This window comes from Diuraphis noxia, unplaced genomic scaffold (assembly GCF_037042655.1).
Source record: "Diuraphis noxia isolate RWA-SAM2 unplaced genomic scaffold, SU_Dnox_SAM2 contig0005, whole genome shotgun sequence".
In the NCBI taxonomy this organism is placed as follows: domain Eukaryota; kingdom Metazoa; phylum Arthropoda; class Insecta; order Hemiptera; family Aphididae; genus Diuraphis; species Diuraphis noxia.
The window spans coordinates 19682700-19705618 of record NW_028301715.1 but is presented as its reverse complement, the minus strand read 5'-3'; the positions used below and the strand labels follow the sequence as shown (position 1 = coordinate 19705618).

The following is a 22919-nucleotide window of genomic DNA, read 5'->3' as shown; positions in this document are numbered from 1 at the left end:
AATACTAATTATTATAGACACGCACGTGAAAGTGTGACGTATGCAAAGGTGTATAATAATATGTGTATATTATACGGTTTACTAAGCGTAATGTATCAGACACCTATTTAATATGTTCTGCTATACTGGGTGATTACTTTATTTTGAACCAGCTGACAATATCCCAGGAAACTTACAAGGTATCTATGTTATTTTATGACTTATAGACTCAAGTAACAATATGAAATTTAGAGCCTCAAATGATTACTATGGAAGGGAATTTTTATAATACTGAGATATGAAGAGATATGTATGATTGGTGTGTATGTTAAAAGCTTGTATTAGGTATCGCCGATTTTATTGTTTATTGGTTCAGGTATCATTACAGTTGACTTCCCACGAAGTGGTGCCAACAGGAAAAAAGTTATGCATTACCAGGTGAAAATTATTCCTTGAGATTTTTTGGGAGAGAACGCCAAATCAGATATTTGAACGATTTCGTTAGGTCATTGATGGTGGCACGCTGTAATTGAGTTTGGACTGTTGTATTATGCTTTTGCTGCTATGATGCTAAGGTTGCAGTCATCATTGTAGTATAAAGTAGATTATTAAGCAGTTGAAACGAAGTTCATAATTATTAAGCCAATATGTTATTATACTTACTATAATATTACACAATGATATATATATATATATATATCTTTATATTGTCTTTTAAATTTTAACACTGCTATTAATATCTACTCTGTTTTATGTTATATTAATGCTCTATAATTTAATCCCGAACAATATAGCTTAAAAGTGTTGGATAACTTTAATTATTAACGAATATACTGGATATAATATGCAATATGTTTTAAGTCGGAACAATAAATTAAGACCTTTTAAAATTAAATTAAATTAAAAATATCTTATATGCCGTTAAATTTTTGTGGCAATAATAAATAAAGTAAAGTAACTGAAATTATTTAGCAGTGTGAGAGTTTATCTACAACAAAGATTTTGATAAGGGCTGGTCGAATTATTTGAATACATCAAGAGAACATCGACTAATTGACTCGAAAAATGTATTTTATAAAAAATGATTTTATTGATCTTTGTATGTATTTTATAAACAGTTATAAATGTCTTTATTTTTGTAGATCGTACATCGTTGTGGAAACCATAATTGGCATGTTAGATCTTAGATGTATACAGACAATATTGTTTCCAATAGTTAACATAATAAAATTATGTATTCAAAAGTGAGACGAAGCAGTTACTGTTTTGTGAAGCTCTTCAGAGGAGATTAGTCAGATCGAATTATTTAAGATTAATAATACATATTTGTTATTTCTCAAGGAATCTAAAATATAATAATTGTTACTATGATTTTCTTCAAAGTATCCATCACTGAGTATTATCTTTTACCTTAGATGAATTCGTGATTAATGATGATATAATAGTGATTGATGAATGTTAATATTATGTTTTTTCGTTCTTGTACTTAATGAACAAATTTTGTTTTCACATTATCGTATAGCGTAAGTTTCGTCAAAATAGGGTTCATTCGCTTTTAACAAAGAATATTGTTTTTAATTAACATGGATATTTTATTTTGGTAGAGAGTTTGTATTTGGAACGTTCTATATCTATGAGATTATTCTTGTTATTTATATTAGAATTTTTGGTATTGGCATCATAAGGGACTATACACCCCTTGGCCATTAAATTTCATAGATCAAAGTATTATATTAATTAGTTATTATAAATTAAATAAGATAAATGGTATAATAATGATTTTCAAAGTTTTCAATGTTTTAACACTATGAGCCGTACAATTTTCTTGTCATATTATATTAGAATTTTTGAGGTATCGTCGTAGTTTTAAACGAGTAAAATAAAAATAAATCTCAACTATCATGATTTCCATGAATTATTATTTCTTATTTTAAAATCTTAAAACCTTTTAAAACCATGTGCTTACGAGAATTTAATTATGGTTATTTATATATAAAAAAAAAAGTGCTCGTGGGGGATACCCCCCTCTATAATTACGCCATTGGGTACGATAAACGTGCTACTCAGTTGAGGTTGTACACGAAAATGTTATGTGTGTATTATAATATATTATGTAGGTGCATTTACGCGATTACCGCGTTTAGCATAATGAAACGAAAAATCGATTTCGCAACTCCATTGAGAAAGATACGCGTGCGTTCGTGCTGTACATCAACTCTGAAGCAATACAAAGTATAATATAATATGATGATAATAATAATAATAATAATAATAACAATATTACGTAACCGTCTTGGGTACATAGAATTTATACATTTATGTAGCATTATATTATGAGTTTTTCGCGATTGTATAAATAATATAATATATTATATTGACGATTGTGTACTACACTTACTCCCACGTAATTATAATAATACTGCACGTCGATGTCAAACGCCGCGCTGTTAATAAGACGTCATTGTCACCGATATGATTACAATGTTTTATATATTATTTAGTATGGGTAGGTATAATAAAAATGTCTAACTCGCAAAAGCTATGATTATACGACAATGTGAACTAGTATTTCGTAGATTATGGATATAATTTATTACAGTATATTATATTGTACCTATTATAGTTGGTACAATACGTAATATTATAATACAATACTAAAGTAAATTATATCGAAGCAATTTTACTTTTTATTTGTAATTATTTTTATTTATTCATTATTTTTTATTATTATTAAGCGCCATTCGGCTTTTACAATATATTACATGTTAATGAGTGTACATTATAACATATATATATATAAATATAACACATTTGGTATAATTATACTTAAAGTTGTACAATATTACGTATTAAGCTCCAGAAAGTTAAATATAATGAAAACAAAAAACCTAATTTAGAAAAAAAAAATTTTTTTTTAATTAGTTTGACTATTAACTAAAGAACATAACTCTCCTCAGAAGGTCATCATCTAAATATTTTCTTGTTTCTGGAGCAAAGTAGTAAGGGTCCTGTGAACGGGTTGTTCCTGGAATGCGAAAACCTATTCTAGATAGCAAGTATGTTGAGTCAATTAGGCCATAAACCAAACCATTTAAACGTTTTATAGATATAATATGCATCTATGTCAATTTTATAATATTATGACTTAACGGTTGAGTTGCGTCATTTAAAGTGTAAATTAGGAAGAAAAATTACAAAATCGAGAAAATTGGAAGGCGGTGTCGATGGTGACAAAAACTCTTTAAGAATTGTGGTGATGCCAGAGAGAGAGAAATAGACAGACAGACAGACAGAGAAGTATGTGCGTATTATATTCACTTTAATAGCATATAGACATGCGAGATAATGAAGCACTAAGAACGCGTATTGTCAAAAATTACTGGATGAGTGACGATCTCCAGACCTAACCAGATCTATGGGTACATTACTCTCATTGTCAGTTGTCCCGCCCGATAACCATGATAACAAGATGTGGATATGGCAATAATAAAGCGGACGTGAAAAAGATGACGTCGTAAAATACAAAAGTGTCAAGTTGTTCATTTTAATAAGTATTACAGTCTGCCTTGCAATAACTCAAAGTCATGAAGGGGATGAAAAAAAACGAACCGTTTTGATTTGACTAAGTCGAATTTTTCGGGAAGTATATCACTCAAATCTTCGAATTACATATGAAGAAAAAATAAAGGGCATTATTCACATATTATAATGATACATGGATAATATATTAGAGAGCTACTTCAGGGGTGGATGTGATTGCATTTTGAAATCAATCGTCGCATTATAAAAGTGATCCTTTTAGGAAATTCGCGTAGTCCTGTATAACACATAATATTATAGTCTTTGTAGACATTCAAAATACAGTCTCCACAGTAATATTATTATCTGAATCACTTCGGAATACGTTTTGTTCAAAATGGGTTTGCTATAAATTCCACTCTTTAGTTCATTTTTAGCGAATGATCACGATTTACTCAAAAAAATAAACCTACAAAAATAGAGTGTTTAAAGTACCGTTCATGTCAAATTTCCATTCGACAAATATGTCCTGTATGGGAGATTTGGAGCACTCATTCTATATACACTACTGTACTACACCATTATAACTTATAAGTATAAAGTAATATTACAGATAGAAGTAAAACGTTCATTGCAAAGTGTAGACTAAGTTGGTCCAGATAACAAGACGATATTATATTATATAAATGAAAATAAACCAAACTATTTATATCCAACTTCGATGGAACTTGGCTAAAAATATACCATTCAACTAAAATATCTCAGAGAATTGAAAATACTCTGGTACCACTCTGAGTAGCCAAATGGTTGGAGGACTTAAATTTAACGTAATGTACAACATTGACTGCAGACTGCAAAAGTATAAACAATGATTACAAGAGCTAGTGATAATCTAAACCTACGAAACATCTAACTTAATATCTATTATTAATTCTCGTTACTAAAAGTGATCGTTTTTTGAAGTAAAGTTTGTTTATGGAAGCATATAGGTAACTTGACGTTTTTTGGAGCGTAGGCTAGAAATTAACTAATAATAATAGTAAAGTTCTATGACATTTTGGCAAGTGCATTTTTTTTCTGGAAATAAGCCATTTTGGCAAACTATGTTCAAGTGAAGATTGAAAAACATTTACGATTTTAAAAAAAAACACGTTTCACACACTATCAATATAGTTTGATAGCTTTGTATTTAATAACCTCATATCAACGGGAACGAATTATTTTTTATTCTGTGTGCTAAATTCGTCATAAATATTCATTTCAAAATATTAAAATAAAGATATTAAAAAACTCACTACTTTAACGTTTAACCTATGTATGAAATGGTTTAAACTATCATCAATAGTACTACTAGAAATACTAAAACCAATATTTTATGCTAAGAAAATATTTATTTTATTTAGAAAACAAGCAATTTTAATTTAAATAACTCATGATTGCGATAATTTGCTGTTGTCGCCAATCCTAAATATTACTATCACTAAAACGCGTTTCGACGTGTACATTCGATGATTGATAAAAAACCACATGACGTTTATTATTTCCTGAAAAAGTGATCGCTTCTCGACGACATTGTGCGTTTAAATTAATTTTCAACTAGCAATTTTAGTAAATTTGTTTTCATGATTTAAATCGCAGTTTGTTTAACAGATCTTTCGTTAGATTTCGTTATTGATATTTGTGGCAATGTACATATATCTGTTGGTAATCATTATTGATTGTACACCATTGTGGCCGCGGATCACGTAAACGTACGCGACAGTCAAGATTTACATATCTTACATTGGCGTTCAAAACAAATCAATTAATGAAACAAATTTCGCAATAAATAAAAGACGCGGTGATGGGCCCGTGATGGCTATACAATAATACAACGCCAAATCACTCGCCGAATCCGTTTAACAGTGCCAGTCTTTGTTGTTGCGTATCGACAAATTGCCAGTAAATTTCGTCTCCGTCTGAAATAATAATATCGTCTTTGGCGTGGTAACGATAACGTAAGATATACACACCTAATATATATATATACCATAACGAATATCAGACTTGGCAATATTCCGAATACTTTTAGAATACTGTTTTCCTAAAAGTATAATTAATACTGTATTCTGAACACTATGTTTAAAGTTGTTGGAATAGTTTATTCACAATACAATTATAAAGCATTGCATTTTTTATTTTATATAATTTACGATACTATAATATATTGTTATTTTTTAAGTCATTAAATATCACAGTTCTACATACCACAGGTTATATATGACCTGCAGATTGTGCACTTTATATTATCATTCAGGCCATGTAATTTTTAAAATGTAAACAAATCAAAACCTACCTCAAATCAGTATCATTTACTATAGGGAAAATTTGTTTTTATAAGAAATTATATTACTAAATTCTAATTTAATAAAATCTAAGTATTGTCATACTATTATTTGATATAATAATTGTAGCAAAAGTATTATATAACAATTTATTCTTCATACGTGATCAGTAAATCAGTTATTAGTAAATGCAGTAGTGCACCATCTGGTTTTAAATAAACTGTAGTTATACCTATAACACAATATATTCTTACAATTAATATAATTTCAAATTTTCCACGATGCATTTATCATTTTCTAAGTATCTAAAATAATTAATATTTTTAAAAGTGTTTGGACTGTTTGGAGTACTTGTATAGTATAGACGTATGCTATAAAAGTTGTAATTACTTTATTCGGAGTACTATATTTTTCATAAGTTTTTGAGTAAGTTCCTATTTATTTATTACAAGTGCCTTTTTAAAAGAATTTTACCCAAATCCGAGCCGAACTTTCATTTAAAAGTTTAAAACATAAGATGCCCCCACGACTATTTCCCTTGTGCTTAGAGAGCTAAACCTAACTTCAATCGGCGATAGAAGATCGACTGTTAATTTATCTTTTTTACATAAACTCTTGGACGGTTTAATAGATGGCCTTACTCTTCTCTCCAATATCAATTTTAAAGTACCACAGCGTTCCCTCCGTTCTTATAGAACCTTCTCAATTCTGAATTGTTCCACAAACTATTAAGGTCGTAATAATCCAATATCACGCATGATGTATTGATGTGCATAGCTAATGAACAACTATAATTTATTAACTAACCTAAATCGTTTTTTTTTTTAATATTAAATTAGAAATTGACCTATTTAAATGTAAATGTATGATTAATGTACTCGTAAAATGAATTGTGCTCTGCTCGCCGTAATATTTGAAATAAATTAATATACTATTAAACTATATTATGTAGAAATGTAGAATTACACGTCGTGCAATGTTACTTTACTGCATTCAATCCATCCGTGTCTAACACGCGACTGACGGCGCCAGTTGCATACTGTTTCATATAATAATATAATGCTGCAATGTACGTAATATTGCATACATGTGATATAGTATTATACACATCACTCAGTGGGGCGTACTCGGACAAAAGCGTCGTCGTTTCGAGATGTGATTTTGACGGGTCCGCGAGTCGTATTAATCGGTAGAGGACAAAAACAGAAGCTCCGACGACGTAAGCCTCTGCAGTCGGCTCGCGACGAGATTTCCTCGTCAAACCCTGTTTTTCGCTAAACTCGACCCCTCACGATCTGGCACGAGGACACAAATCATCCCTGCAACGGCGCTCGTAAACATTGTACAGGACGATTATTTCCGTCACGACGTATATAGTAAGTGTGAGTATTTACCTAGACATGATATTATTTTAAAAAGAAACATGCCGCATAATATAATATATAAATGATGACTATTGAAATAGTTACAAAAAAAAAACTATGTTTTTAAACGCGTGTAGAAAAATAAATAATTAATCTTATGCCTCGTATCTCTTAATATAATAGATTACATATTGCTTCCGGTTTATGGGTGACAAAATAATCACTCTGTAGACATGTTGTATACTTGCAGGACCCTAATTTATAATGTAATAATGTAGTATGTTCAGTATATTGTATATATATACCTATGTGTTTGCGCGTACATGTGTGTTATAATATATTATCGTTGTAAAATATATATTATTGTCGTCTTCGTCGTCGTAGTCTAGTGCACTCGCAAAAATCACCGCGGGTGGGACGCGCGATTCCGCTGCCACGTGACCGGATTATTGTTTATATACCTACACAGGATGGTTAGTGACATTATCGTGTTTCATGTATTTTCGGCATTTTTATGGCCCTCCAGTCCCATTTATTATACCTACCCATACTGCACGCGGAATATATTACAACACACTGTTCGCTAGTCCACGCCGACATTCACATATAATACGGGATTTTTCTGGCTACACCAAGTCTCTAATGTTCTTTGCGCGGAAAACAAATGTTTTCTTAAAGTTTAAACCATTTAAATATACGTCGCAAAAACGACCAACAGATATTATATGGTTGGGACGAGTTTGGTACCTATTGAGAAAATAGTGTTGTTTTAAATTGTATGAAAATAGATACCATCATGTTCAAATCAACCGATAATACGTAAATTTTATACTGATTACTTTGAAGTTTGAACAGTATAGGTATTTGTATACTATGATGATAATATGACGACACCACAGAACAATAAAAGTAATAGTTTGTTTTTTAATCGTCGATTTCATTTCTGACATGATAACCAATGGCTCAAGACTTAAGAAAAATATCAACATTCAAAGGGAAATAATAAATTTAAATTGGTTGTCTACATAATGCGGAGAGTTAAACCTTTTGTTAATGACGCAGTTACGTATCTGGTTTTACTAACCCTAATTTTTTTTTAATTCGTTTTTTTTTTTTTACAACAACCTGTATTTTAAGTTTATAATCTTAGGTAGAATAATATTTATAAATTATTAAATTATTTTCAACGTTAGATGCAGTAAAAGATATTTTATAATTTTTAGAAACGTTTTGCAAAGTTTGTTCGATCAGCGCATGTAAGTGAACTACGCAACTTTTGCGCGGAGTACCTATTATACTGATTGCCATTTCACTGCTCCAAATTCGTCTTGACATTAAACGCTTATGAACACAAAAAACAAAACAACAATAAAAACGATTTTTGTAAAGCGTTATAATAATATTAACTTCAAACCGAATAATATTATATCGTACGATAATACAAGAATTCGCTGGGAATACGCGTGGCGGCCGTTTGATATAATGATGGATCACACATTCACATGCTGCGAAGATATATATAGCTGTTATATATACCTACCAAATAACGTACATAAAACAATGTTATATATTATATACTTACGTTTTAACCGTATTACAATACACTCGCGTTGTGATAATATAATACATTATACACAGTATACCTAATAATAATATTATTATTATTCAGCTGTGTTCCACTCGTCCGCCATCGTTACGTATACACACACCCGTCATACATATTGTTCGAACGTCGCGTCGTAGCTAGTTATTATCGTTTCTCTTCTTACGGACAAAAAAAAAAAACAAAATCGCGTCTCCCGAACAAACACGCTCGGCGGTAAATGTTAATACATATAATGTTATATTATATATATTATAAATTGTATCATACGATTTAGGAACACACATGATATGCGTAGGCATATATGTATTTATATATATATATATATATATATATTTAGGTACGTGTACGAATATTATGTATGATTCATATATAATATTATAATGTTGATTATTATGTACGCAACATTGTGCCGTAATGCGCTGTGTCTCGGAGAAACGGTAAATAATAATAATATATATGATTATAAACTTCTGCATCGCGGGGCGAGTGGGGTGGGTGGGTAGGTGGTGGTGGCATATACATATACTGTAACATATTATTGTATTATGCATTCATATTATTATAGACGCTCTCTCTCTATCTCTCTCTTTCCGGCAGTGGCGGCGTACGCAGGAGTAGAGTTCTAATCCCACCCCACCCCCACTCTATCGCTGAATTATTGTCTTCCTCCTACTTCTTCTCCCCAAAAAAAAAAAAAATAATAACCTTATTTCCCACCGTAATCAATACACTGCACGCAGAGCACTTTAATATTGTTACACGATTTGAATATAATAGATATAATAAAATAAACTGCTGTGAATAGCAACAACATCGAGAATCCTGCTATATGGCTTTAGAGTGTTATTTTGGATCGATCGATTTAACCCAACATTTTTTAAACATCTGCCATATTTGCATTATCGATAATTACCACGTTTATTATACGGTGGCCAGGACAGACTCTACAGCTGACCATCATCAGATCATCTGAGTATGGACTCTAAACGCATGAACTTGAAACCATAACTGTACATAATTATTTTGATAAATTATTTTTAAAACTGCTTAACAAAAATTAATGTTCGCGTTGATGCAGCCCCCCCCCCCCTACCCAATGATCGAAGATTAATCTTAGACAAAAACCACAAAACGATACCTAAAATCCTGCGTACGTCACTATAAATTGTTTCGCTGATTACTCGTATCCGCTGCGCGCACACATTCAACCAAAAATCCTTTTATTGGGTTGCCATCATCGTCGTCATCGCTGATGATGATAAAAAAAAAATCGTCATCGAATGCAAACGCGTGGACTAACCTCAAAATAAAAAAAAAAACCCTATAATAATGTGCGCATGGTAAATATAATATATAATAATATTATGTAGATGTAGGCACAGGGCGAGATGATGGTTTTCGCTACATAGATCTTTGCCGAAACGAGATGTCAAAAATAAATGTACACCGCACCGCACACATCGTCTATGCATGGTTCGACGAATATTCAGCAATATCCGTACCAAAAAAATAAAAAAGGAAACTGTGTCCATAAATATTATTTTTGCCAAATCATCTCTTAAATATATCTTGATTCTTGATACGTTTAATTTTTTTTCTCTAGAATTGCTCCCGGATATTTTTGGAGGCAATTCTAAGAGTTTATCGTATCGTGTCAGTTAGTCGAAATTTAAATCGGTATAATTCATTATTTGACAGATTAAGTTTTTCGAAAATTTGCCTACCATTTCGCTTTCGCGTACTCTTTAGTCGTATTCCGATGATATGGCGATTTTTTTTTTTTTTTTGGTTTGGAGAGGGTGGGTAGTGGGCAGTCTCGACGATTAGCTGTATACATATTTGTATATTTTTTTATGGATAATCGAATTTCCGCTCCCAGTTTTAAAGAGTGTTTGTACCGCTCAATAGGATTTCGGATTTTATCATAGTTTAGTTTTATATTATTCATTGGTATTATAATATTATTGTAGACCCAGTTTTACAAAGAGTTAACGAGTTTTAAATTTTAAGTTTTCGTTATTTCATCGATCCAAAATATTTTTTACCATTAATATATTGATAAAATTGTTCAACGCGTTTGTGAAAGTGAATTTTTACCGTTTTCGTTTCCATAATTATTATCATTGATTTAACAATATTCATAATAATAATATGATCATGCCTCTGACAAAATGTTTGGATATGATGACATAATTTCAAAAAAAAACACGAACGTTAAATGGTGGTTAAGACACACACACACATATACACACGATGATCATAATGTTAAGTTATATTGTCGTATAAGCGTTATTATTATTATTTTATTATATCAAAACTATCGGATGGTCGTCAAACACTGCGATAATATTTTGGCGTGCTTCGCCAAATCGGATGTATCGTGTTATACAAGAATTATTATTATATTATAACCGTCCCCCGAAAATCGCTGCTTAAAACGTTTTCTGCCGAGCCGAATGATATTTTATCCGTAGACATTATTTTTCGGGCCTTGTAAAATATCATTTATTATATATGATATCGTGTTCCCATCAAAATAACAAATTCATTTCAACCGGCTTCTATACTTCAATTACAAGAGCACCTCTTGCTGGGAGGGGAGGCAGTCGTGTTTACCTAAAGTATAATTAATTTGTATTCACGTGTATGGCTGTATACAATAATAATAAGTTTAAAATATTTTTTTTAAACAATTCAAAAAATGGAATATATCTTTTTATTTCAATAACACCAAGACATCGCAATCACCTGCACCAGAATCGGACACACTTTCCTCACCACACTTATATTTATATTAGAAAAGAACCACAACCAATAATATATGAATCTTTCCACACTTCATTAACCATAAAACACATATAGTTGAGGAATATGTCCACGATACTCTACAACTCGCACCAACCTCAACATGACACCTGCCATAGCAGTAACGCTGGGCGAAAGTCAAACACCAAACATACGAGTAATAGCATTTTTAATAAGTATCACTAATAGGTATCATTAAAAAAATTGAAACTTTAAAACTTGTACATCTAATCTTAAGAAAAATACCATGTGAAAATTAATGTCAGGCTAATAACCTATAATTTGTTAAAACTATGTATAGAGTACGTCATAATATTATCGTTTCGGGATTCTTTGAGAAGTGCAAAACATATGATATTATAATACGATACGCAAGATATAGTCAATATAATATAGGTAATACTTGGTAGGTATATAATAATAATAATAATAATATGATATAATATGTATGGTTATACGTCATCATCGCCGTACACGGGTGAATCTCCTCCCTCTCCCCCCCCCCCCGATTACGTTCTCGTAGAAACCGTTTTTTCTATTATTATTTTCTCAACTGTAGTCTACATGTTTTTATACACGAGCCTTGTGCCCAAGCGTACCACACAGGCAATTTATTATCTTCCGTCGATACTATAATAATATATTATACAGTTATAATGTAGTACACAATGTAAAACACCACAGCGCCAATGAGAAATCGCTTATACATCGCCGGGGCGTCTCCGGATTTTCGTTTGAATGAACAACAACAACGACGATGATATATTCCCCCCCCCTGAATTTAGGCCATCTCTTACCCATATCAACATCCCTGAACTATGAAATTCGTGTGTAATACCTATATACAATATACGCGTAATATAATATTAATATAGTATATGATATATAGCCGTGAAACGCGTGCACAACAGTGCGTGTTGGGTATAATGATGACGTATATTATTATAATATTATAACACAATATAGTCTGTCGAACGGGTTATTATGACATATAAATATATTTATGACTACCACATAAATGTTTTTATATTAAACATACAAAATCTTCCATTAAATAAATGGAAATTTACCATTTAAAAAAAAAAAAAAAAGAACACACCAAGTAATAATAATCGCCCGAGTCACAGCTGCAGTCAGTGCGAGCAACCACGACACGCACATTTAACCCACTCGCCTTCCTCATCGTCACCTGCAAAGAACCAGACCCTGCGAAATGCTGTGACACGCAAACAAGGAGCACCTCACGGTGTTCAGACAAAAAGTCTAAAATACATTGAAGCGCGAAAAATCTTTATTGACCGCCAACTTCACCTCGATATGATGCACTTACCGAACGAAACACGGAAGTGTATATAATATATATATATATATATATATATATATGGTGCAATACTATTTATTTTTCCGTATAACGGTAAACTCGTGTCAAAAGTTGTGAATTATTGTAAATAATGAAAAAACGAAATATTTAAGTTCCTATACAACACCGATCACTAATTGTTATCTGTGATTATTATTGGAATACGGACACAGGGTCATGGTCCTGATCTAACCTATAGGACCATGGATTAGGTATAATTATAAAACAATCTCGCTCGCGTTACAACCACTATAACGATGATGATTATACAATTTAAGATTTTAAGACAAACAAAATCAGTCAATAGGTATACAATTTTATTAAGTGTTGAAGGTTCCTTTGACGAACCACATAAAATGTAATATGTTATTTTTTTCGAAGATTATTTAATAATATAATTTTATATAATATTATTATGTACTTACACTAATTTTTTCATTGTTATGAATAAATATATAATTTTAATTAAATTAAAAACAATCGTTATAAATATGAATCATTGGCCTGTTATCATATTAGGTATATAAATAATTGATATAAAGTCTATTTTCATCACAGGCAATGGAAATTTTGATTTTTTTTTATATATAACACTATAAATTCCATGTAAGATCTTATATAATTTCACCCATTTAGGAATATTAATAAATAATTTTTTCACCCTTTTTGGACTAATATGACAGATTTTTCCACCTACGCAGAAACTAACAAATGGTTTTACTCCTTATGCCTCGTGTAAGGACCTATGTATATTCACCAAACAATATATTTTTGAGATAATTTCACAAATACTGGTGCAATTTTGGGGAGGAGGGTACTCCAATTACCTGAACCATGACATTACCTTTATTATTAATTGTATCGTTATCATACCCATGTAGTATGTACCTATAATAGAAGTAGGTATTCGATTATCAATGTCAAATATATAAACGATAATGTTTGGAAAAAATAGAATGTATTTATTTATATTTTTATCAACATATATTTTTTGATTTTTGACTAATATGTCGAACGAATTTAAACATGTTTAAAAATCGATATCGGCTAATTTGATCTTATTATTAAAGCCGTCAATAGGTGTTTACAAATATAAGATTACTTTGTATACATATTTCATAACATATTGTAATTGGTACAAACATACATTTTTATTTTATTATCAATTAAAATGTACAAAATAGATATTATAATCAGGGTTGTTGCCATTAATTTTTTTGAGAGTATACTATATCATCAAATATAAACATTTAATACAATAAAAATATTTTTCTTAGGGCTTATAGGAGTAAAGCTGGTAAATAGCGTGTCAATAATATGGAAAAAATATTAAAAAGTAAACGGCGTATGTATATGTAGTATACCTTGTGGAAACATCAAACATCCCAATATAATTATAATGCCCAATGGTTAATAATATTAAGTCGATTTAATAATATTTCAAAAATATCATCTCCTACACGCCGGTGTACCTATTTTGCCTATATATTGCCCCGTCCAATACAAACAATTAATAAATACATAACATATTATTAGGTGATAGTATTAATTGTTTAAGTGTAAGAATATAATATTATAATACAGAAACGCTCTTTCTTCGATGAAGTATAGAATTTTATAATTTATCAATTGAAAAAAAAAATCAAATAATCGAAAATGAACTGAAAATGAACTGAAAATAACCTAACCGATAACAGTGATAACTTATTTATATGTTACTATTATGATAGTACAGACTACAGTGCGTTATTTTGTAGATCGATTTTTATTATTTTTAATCTTCAGGATTGACATAATCGTTTTTATCCGATATAATCGCAATGTAGTAGGCCATTCGAATTAAAGTAATGCGTGGTTTTTAGTTTATCAACATGCACATCCATCATCGTTCCACAAGTCACATTGCCGATTTATATGTCATATAATGTAAAATATTATTTACAAACGCCCTGTGTAACATAAAAATGCGTGCGTGTGTGTGCGCGCGCGCGCGTTATATTCACCTGAACGTCACGCGTGACATATTTAATTAGCGCGATGGCTATGGCTCGTCGTGCGAAGTTGTACGTCGACTATGGCGTGCGCGTTTTAATTGCAGACTAACCCGTGGATTACGCCACTTCACTCGCTCTGTATGTAACAGCAGTACCCCTACCATCCATGTCGGATCGAGACGTATGAAAAAAATATATCACCCTATTGAAATAACTACCTACCTATGTCTATATTATACGCGGTAATGCGAATTCTCGTGCGGGAAACGCGAATCGGATTATTACATAAGAGCATGCTTAAACAATTCCGGTCGCCGATACTTGTGTTTACCTGCGGCCGTTTTGGGTAGATTTCCGGTGGGTAGGCCCGATGACGTATTTGAGGAGGGATCTGCTGAGAACGGTTGGGGAGGGGTGGTCACTTCGGACGATCGCACGGTACGGCATCGTGAACAAGGGAAATAACATCTGTGTCGAAAGAAAATGTGAAAAAATTAACCAAACTTAGCAGTAGTTATTCTGCTGGCGTGACGTCACACTTCCTCACGTGACGTACGTGAAAATCGAACAAAAGCTCACCCAATAGAACGTCTTCGAGACAATACGTTTAAAATAGACGCAATAATGCTGTTCACGGGGAAATGATTTTAGGAGAGCGGCTACAGCGGTTGCTGTTATTCGCAGGGAAAATGAAATAAAAACCGTAATCCTTATTGTTTGGGTTTTATATTCTGCAATGGACGGATTTGAATGATATTTCTTCGGCAAATATGGAAAAATCCTGTCATTATTAACAGGGACGCCGGAGAAGCCGGCTTCTGCAATTCGATTTTTTATGTTAAGTATTTGTAGATGATTTCGTAAGGCTTACGAGTTTATCCAAAATCATCAAAAACGAAACTATAATATTTAACGCTGATAGCATGTGGAAAACTTTGAAAAATCCCATTTAAGAGGACATATTATTCTATACCTATATTCAAAGAATAATACATACGACGTGTAATGTGTCTCAGAGGCTAAAATATATATTTTATTTTTCGTATTATACATAATTTAAATAAGACTTGAAGTTAACGCGGGAGGCCCTCCCCCTAAAAAGTGTATTTAATCCAGATACAAAAATAGGATCGTCAATTTCTATTTTTCTTTATCTACAGAGTACAGACTACATCACAATAAAATGGTATCGACCTTCAAAACGCATTATCTAAAGTCCGTTCATTGAAGAAAAAAGTTACTAGTTATTTCAGACATATTATACACTTTTTAATTTCGTATTACACAATCAAGTGTGTCGCACTACACAAAATTTTAGTCTCTGAATTGTGTCCCATATTGTGTCGACCTGAAAACAATATTAAAAGTTAATCGATAACTGAGTTTTATAAAGTGTACCCAGTTTTCGTCGACACGCTGTATAATAGAAGATAATAGATATACATCGATTTGCTATGAATATTATTGTGGACAAAAAAAAATATATTTTAAATTTTAATAATATAATGTGCAGAAATATTATATTTGCTCGCCATAACATTAATATTTTTTAATTCCGTGTGTTTCAGGCCGCCCAAGGTGCCGTCCGGCTGGAAGGGGACGTGATTACCTCGCACGGGTCAGTGTCCAGTCTGCCGATGGGCAGCATGTCTGCAGTGGGTGGGTCGGGTCGGGGCAGGGGGTCGTCTTCGCCCGCCGACAACGCATCGGTGTGCACTTGCACATGCACGCGGTCGAGGAGCCGGAACGACGGGTACCGTTCGGGTGATTCGCCGCCGTACGCGTCGGCCTCAGTCTACGGGGTCGGGACCGTTCGCGGCGTCGGCGTCGGCATCGGCGGTGATTGCGACGACGGCGACGACGGGTGCAGCGGTGACGAAGACGACGACGAAGACGACGACGGTTGTGAACCGCAGGACATACAGCTGGAGACGTTCTACGACGGTCGTCAGACGGCGTCCACGTCAGCCGATCCGTATAGCTGCCGGCAGCGCGTCGTCGTCCAAACGCAACAGCAACAGCGACAAAAATTGCGACAGCAGCAACAGAAACTGCAGCAACTGCAGAACGAACACAGGTCGTCCATTTGACGTATGTTCGCCAGTGCCGGAGGCGGTGGCGGCGATTGCGACCGCGTCAGTTATCCGTACACGCCGTTCTCATAGCTGCTGTGCGCCCACCGCGTATACAGCTGATTAACTACCCATATACCGCGTACCAACCGACGATACCGCGGTAATGGTAGCGTGTCCGTTGCCTGTCCTTCTTGGTCGCACCGGAAGATACGACATGCAACGCATTATTGTGGTTGTATTAGTGTTATCATTGTTGCCGGCGTGCAGTGTTATGTTAAGTTAGGTTGGGTACACTGGCGGTCGATCTACAACGGTGTACGATCGCATCACTCGTCAGTCGTCGATGTTCTCCTGCAGAAAGTGTCGTATACGATTTACGATTTCTAACGGAAAATAACAAACAGTATTTATAAACAAATATCTGAAGCAGCCACGTGGTCGAAAACTGTGATTGAGAAACGAAAAAATGAAGTGAAAATTTCGTAAGTCGAACGACCGAATTCAATCGAATCAGAGCGACCCACGTTGTACTGCTACAGCTGATGCACAAAGGGGCCATGGCTGCGTTAAATCGCAGCCGTGTAGAGCGAAACAAATTTTATTAAAAATATTAAAATTATAATAATATTGTAATAAACATTTAAATCAAATATTTAAAAAAAAAGTAATTATGTACATAAAAATGATAGAAAACGTGACTCAATTCCGTATCGACAATTCCGTTGTTGGTTGGTACTTTTGAGTTATTTTTAATAATATTCTTTCGAATTTTTTTGTAATTTTTTTTTTTTTTATGTACAACCTATAATAGGAACACGTTAGCGTAAACGTATTAATCAAAAATGTTAAAATAATAATAATAGTTTTTCGTCTTTGAATATACTACGAACGATTCCGAAATCAAAATAATTATATAATAATATGTGTATTATAACATAGTATATATTATGTGTATTATTATAATTTTTTTTTTTTTTAATTTTAATATTGTAAATTTTTGCTTTACACGTCAGAGCAATCATACTATTATATTCCTTCAAATTTTTGTCTCGTTTTTCAATTTTGTTATTCTTTTTTTATATCTTTGAATTTTTTTAATACGATTACGATTAACATTCGAATATTAAAAAATTAATAATAATATTAATGATAAAATAAATTTAGTTACATTATTTTGTTTACTTATAATTAAACGTTTTAAACATTAATTTTAAAATTGATGTATATAACTATAAAATATAGCTCGTATTTAAATGTTGTACATACATTTTTACATTATTTTATTATAATATATTAGCTAAAATCTATTGTTTTTAAATAAAAACCTAAAACCAATTGAAAAAAAAAATACCGGGGTTGTTATTATTCACAATGTAATTTTTTTTATAATTTAAATATTTAATTATTCTTATTAACTCATTAAACTAATGATTAAAAATAAAAATAAAATATCTAAACCAATATTTCCAAAGTTATAGCACATTTCGATTTAAACGGCCAAAATGGTTCTTAAACATGTTAGTAATGAGATTGTTTTGAGAAAAAAAATTGACGAACAAAGCATTTTGGTTTTCACTGAATGAACGGAAAATGTCATTGACTCATAAGGTCTTTGATATTTTTTCTCAAAGTGCCTTTGGATTCGTCTTTAATTTAAAAATCTTTTGACTACACTGATAACATTAATAGTTGGATTTTTAAAATCGTGTACACATATATGCTATGCGTATGGGTGTTGTATGGTGGACTCAAATATGCGTTTATGGCACTCAAAAGGTTAATCAATAGGTACCAAGTACATGGGACTCGATGGTGGAAACGGAAGATTGCATTGGAATTAATTAATTTAATGATAATAATAATAATAATCGTAATTATACATATTTTTTAGTAGGTATTTATTTGGCAATGGTGAACTTAAAGATTTAGTTGATTTTTTAGGCAATGGAAAATTTATATTTCGTTGTGATGTAATATTCAGGATATAATTAAAAATTAAATTAAAAAAAAAATACGATGGCTGACGCCAAGATAAACAGATATCCATGATTCGTTAAAATTTCTGTGCATTATCTTATTATATTTTGTATTTTTGTTAAACTGCATTCAGGTCAAAGGATAACTAAATATGTGTTTATATGTATTTTTTTTTTTTTTTGTAATGCGGTCAATTGTTAAAATCTCTGTTTCATCAGAATATGATAATACGATCTATTATTATAATATACTTATCGACTTATACAAATAGCAATGAATCGCGTTTTCTATAAAGTGATTTCGAAAACATTACGTTTTAAACCGTAAAATTTAAACTATGTTTTTGAAATGTATTGTCAAAGTATTGTTGTTTTGGTTTTTGAATAACCATTTTATGTCAAGTACCATAAAACAATATCTCATGTTTTAATGATCTACTTAAATTTATCGGACAATAATGGTCACCAATCACTAGTTCGTGTAGACAATTTGCTCGCAACCGTTTATTCACTAAATGCTTACTAGTTGTATATAAAACCTGACATTAATAAGGTGTTATACAAACAGAATTATAATTCATTCCGCGCATGAGGTATATTGAAAAAAAACATTTTAAAAAGGGACAACTACCATAATTGCAGGTCGGTGGTGTGTGTTTTTTATTTGGTTTATGCAATCTGTTGGTCAAAACAAACAGTATTCTTACCGTTAATAAAATGTTCGTAATATTACGACATTTAGAATGTCAAGAATTGACAAGATATTACATTTACGAGGAGTAATAATTGATAGGCGGCACAACGTACACCACGTCATCGTTTTCCTTATAATATGGTTGTTAGTTCAAAAATCGATTTCAGTTATTATATGCAAAACAATCATTATTATTATTATTGCTTTTAATTTATTGCAATCAAACAAACAATTCTCATTTTGAAACAAAATGTATTGAGACGTTGCCAACAATAAAATGTCAGCATAGCGCGTAAAATAATAATCATAACGGATGACAACAAACCATTACCATAATTGATGTGGCGTTCGAGACAACACCTATCGTATTTTAATCTTTGTTAAATAGATGTGACAATATTTATTCTGATGATAAGAGAGTAATAATAATAATATTCTACTTGATAAGAAATAATATTAATAATAAATATTAAAATATTAATATTAATTACAAGGAGTATAATTGGATAGGCAACATAACGTACACCACTCAATCGTTATCCTTATATGGTTGTCGGTTCAAAAAATCGATTTTTAGTACCAGGGTCCCATGAAGTGTCGTCACAGTTCCGTATTTCGTTGGATATTCGGATAGGCAACCAAACGTACACCAATACGCCGCCTCCGCGACACACACGTCATACTTCATGGGACCCTGGTACATAAATTAAATATTCAACTTCCACCGGACCGGCTAAATAGCGTTGTACGTTCGGTTGCCTACATAAAACGCCTCGCAAACGTCTTTTTGAGAACGACTTGCGTATTAAATCAAACACGATAACATAATAATACAATCGATGGATTTTCAGATAGGCAACCAAACGTACACACCAGGACGTCAAATTATTACAGCACCGCGCGCCTCCTCCGCGACACGTGGTTCATGGGACCCTGGTACAACAATTAAATATTCAATTGTCGCCGGTCCCATTGAATTGGCGTCGTACGTTCCGTTGCCTATATAACACGCCTGGTAAACGCAATTTTTGGGAATGACGTGCGTTTGAATAAATACGATAGTATTAGAATAATACTTCGATGTTAAAAGAAATTAATCGCGTGAACAATTAGTGACAATTTCAAATATCTACTGATACTTATTAGAGTTATTCGAGTTCCGCCATAAAACCAAATCAGTTTTGTTAAACTTTACTTTTTGTTCTCAAAATTTTTTATAGGTTTCGAACCCTTTTGAAAATAACCGGGAATTAACGATTTAATAACTTTTAAGCTCCCCAAAAACATACGCTTAAAAATGTAAAATCGATATTTTATTCATTCCGATCAATATTTAAGATCAAAGCAAAACGAGAATTTTCACGCAAGCCCGGATTTCGACGAAATCTATATTTTTTTTTTTTTTGGAGGTAACTCAAAACCGAATAACCATAAATACTTAAGAACGTTCATAAAATATATTTATGTCTTTTGAGCTATTTCGATTATTTGACACTGTCGAATTTTATACCTTCAAGTCACATTAGTGTTTCAAATCAGAAATTGAATTATATTATCTCCCATAAGTTCACTATTTTTCATTCCTAATTTATTTTTGATGTGTTGCAATACAAAAACGAAAAACGATAGATATTTGAAATTTTCGATAAATGTTAATTTTTATGATTTTCTTTTACATGATTTTCAAAATATTTTGTTTATTTTAGCAATTACTTAGATATTCTAAATTATAAAAATTCCAAGTTTTTATTCAATAAAATGTCGATAATACTATTTTGCAGTAAATAAGAGGACTTGAACAATTTTATTATGTACAAAGTTATTATTAAAGTAATTATGAAATATTTAAAATAGGTAAATAATCAGACATTGTTTAAAATTAATGTCATTAAAATATTTATTTTGATTTGGTGGTGGGTGGAGGGAGGGCGGTAATATGGGATATTGAAAATTTATGGTGTAATTATTTTAGCACCTCCTCCCATCGCATTATACATAATCGCCCTACGCCCAAGTTTTTGCAAAGATAACAAACGAACAAATTAATAATTTTACGAGTATACAGTAAACATTATATGCAAGATAAGCCGAAAATAGATTTCAACCACGATGCGTACTGTAAAACGTAAAATGCATATTTTGGTACCAGGGTACATATAAATCTTATCTAATTTTCATACGTCCCGCCGATTTTCGTATTTCACTCTAAGGTTGGCGGTGTTTCTAATTTTGGTATTGGTATTTGGGTAGGTATTAAGAATTTTGCGGAAAGGGGGTGACCACCAAAAATACTGTGGCTCACGTAATGAATCGATATTTACCCACTACCTACGGCGTTCAGTTTCATGACAATTATTATAACATAACACATAACTAAATTTTTTTGTTGTTGATAATTTATGTACAATCTGTACCTCATAGGTACAATAAGAGTATTAGCTAAAACACAAAAACTAAATAAGTACTTTTAAAAGATAGTTACTGATAAAAGTAGTAATCCAGTGACGGCACTTTTAAAACGAATGTTTAAAATTAATTTACATGTATATTTATATATAATAATATTTAATATTTTTAAATATATATTCATCTCAAAGATAAAAGATCTCTACACAAATTGAGTTATAAGCATCTTGTTGGATTACCAGGAATAACATTTTGTTGAAAAATCTCTGATATGCTAAACGAATGTGGAGTCTTTTGCAATATACTATTGTTTCTTCCTTTACAGTTTTAATTTTCAAATCAGTGTGGAGGCTATGCATTGATACATAAGAGGCATAGTTGTTGATTTCCTCAATACATTAGAATAAAATTTGAAAATAAAAATCCCCTTAGTGCAAAAACAATTAAATACACCATATGAGTGACTACAATTCACATTCTAGTTTAACCATATTTTCAATATTAAGCACCAAGATGTAAAAATTTCAATCGCTAGACATTTGACTGCAAAATTTCATTATAGAAGTCCTATGTCAGTATTATTGTTTTATCATTAAACTAATCCACCACTAATCATTGAATACTTTTAAAACTATAATCAAATACATTTGTATTAAACATGATATAAATATTTAAATTTTACAGATTGTCATTTTTCTAAAATACAATTGTTCAGAATTTGTGCATTGGACCTAGAGTATGATAAAATTATAATACTAAAAGAGAAACAAATAACAGTCGACACTACTTGACTTTGTTTTTAGACAAATTTATTTGT

At 31.7% G+C, this 22919-nt stretch overlaps 1 protein-coding gene across 2 annotated transcripts in view; it reads left to right on the top strand.

Moving 5' to 3' along the window:
• The window catches only part of LOC107171486 (TWIK-related acid-sensitive K[+] channel 7), a 75109-nt gene extending 56822 nt beyond the window's left edge, over positions 1-18287 (top strand). For both annotated transcript variants that reach the window (XM_015521734.2, XM_089229070.1), the window contains exon 6: positions 16520-18287. In XM_015521734.2, the coding sequence (XP_015377220.2) occupies positions 16520-17041 (522 nt within the window). In that variant the 3' untranslated portion in view covers positions 17042-18287. The remainder of the gene's footprint in view (positions 1-16519) is intronic.
• The last annotated feature ends 4632 nt before the right edge of the window (positions 18288-22919 follow it).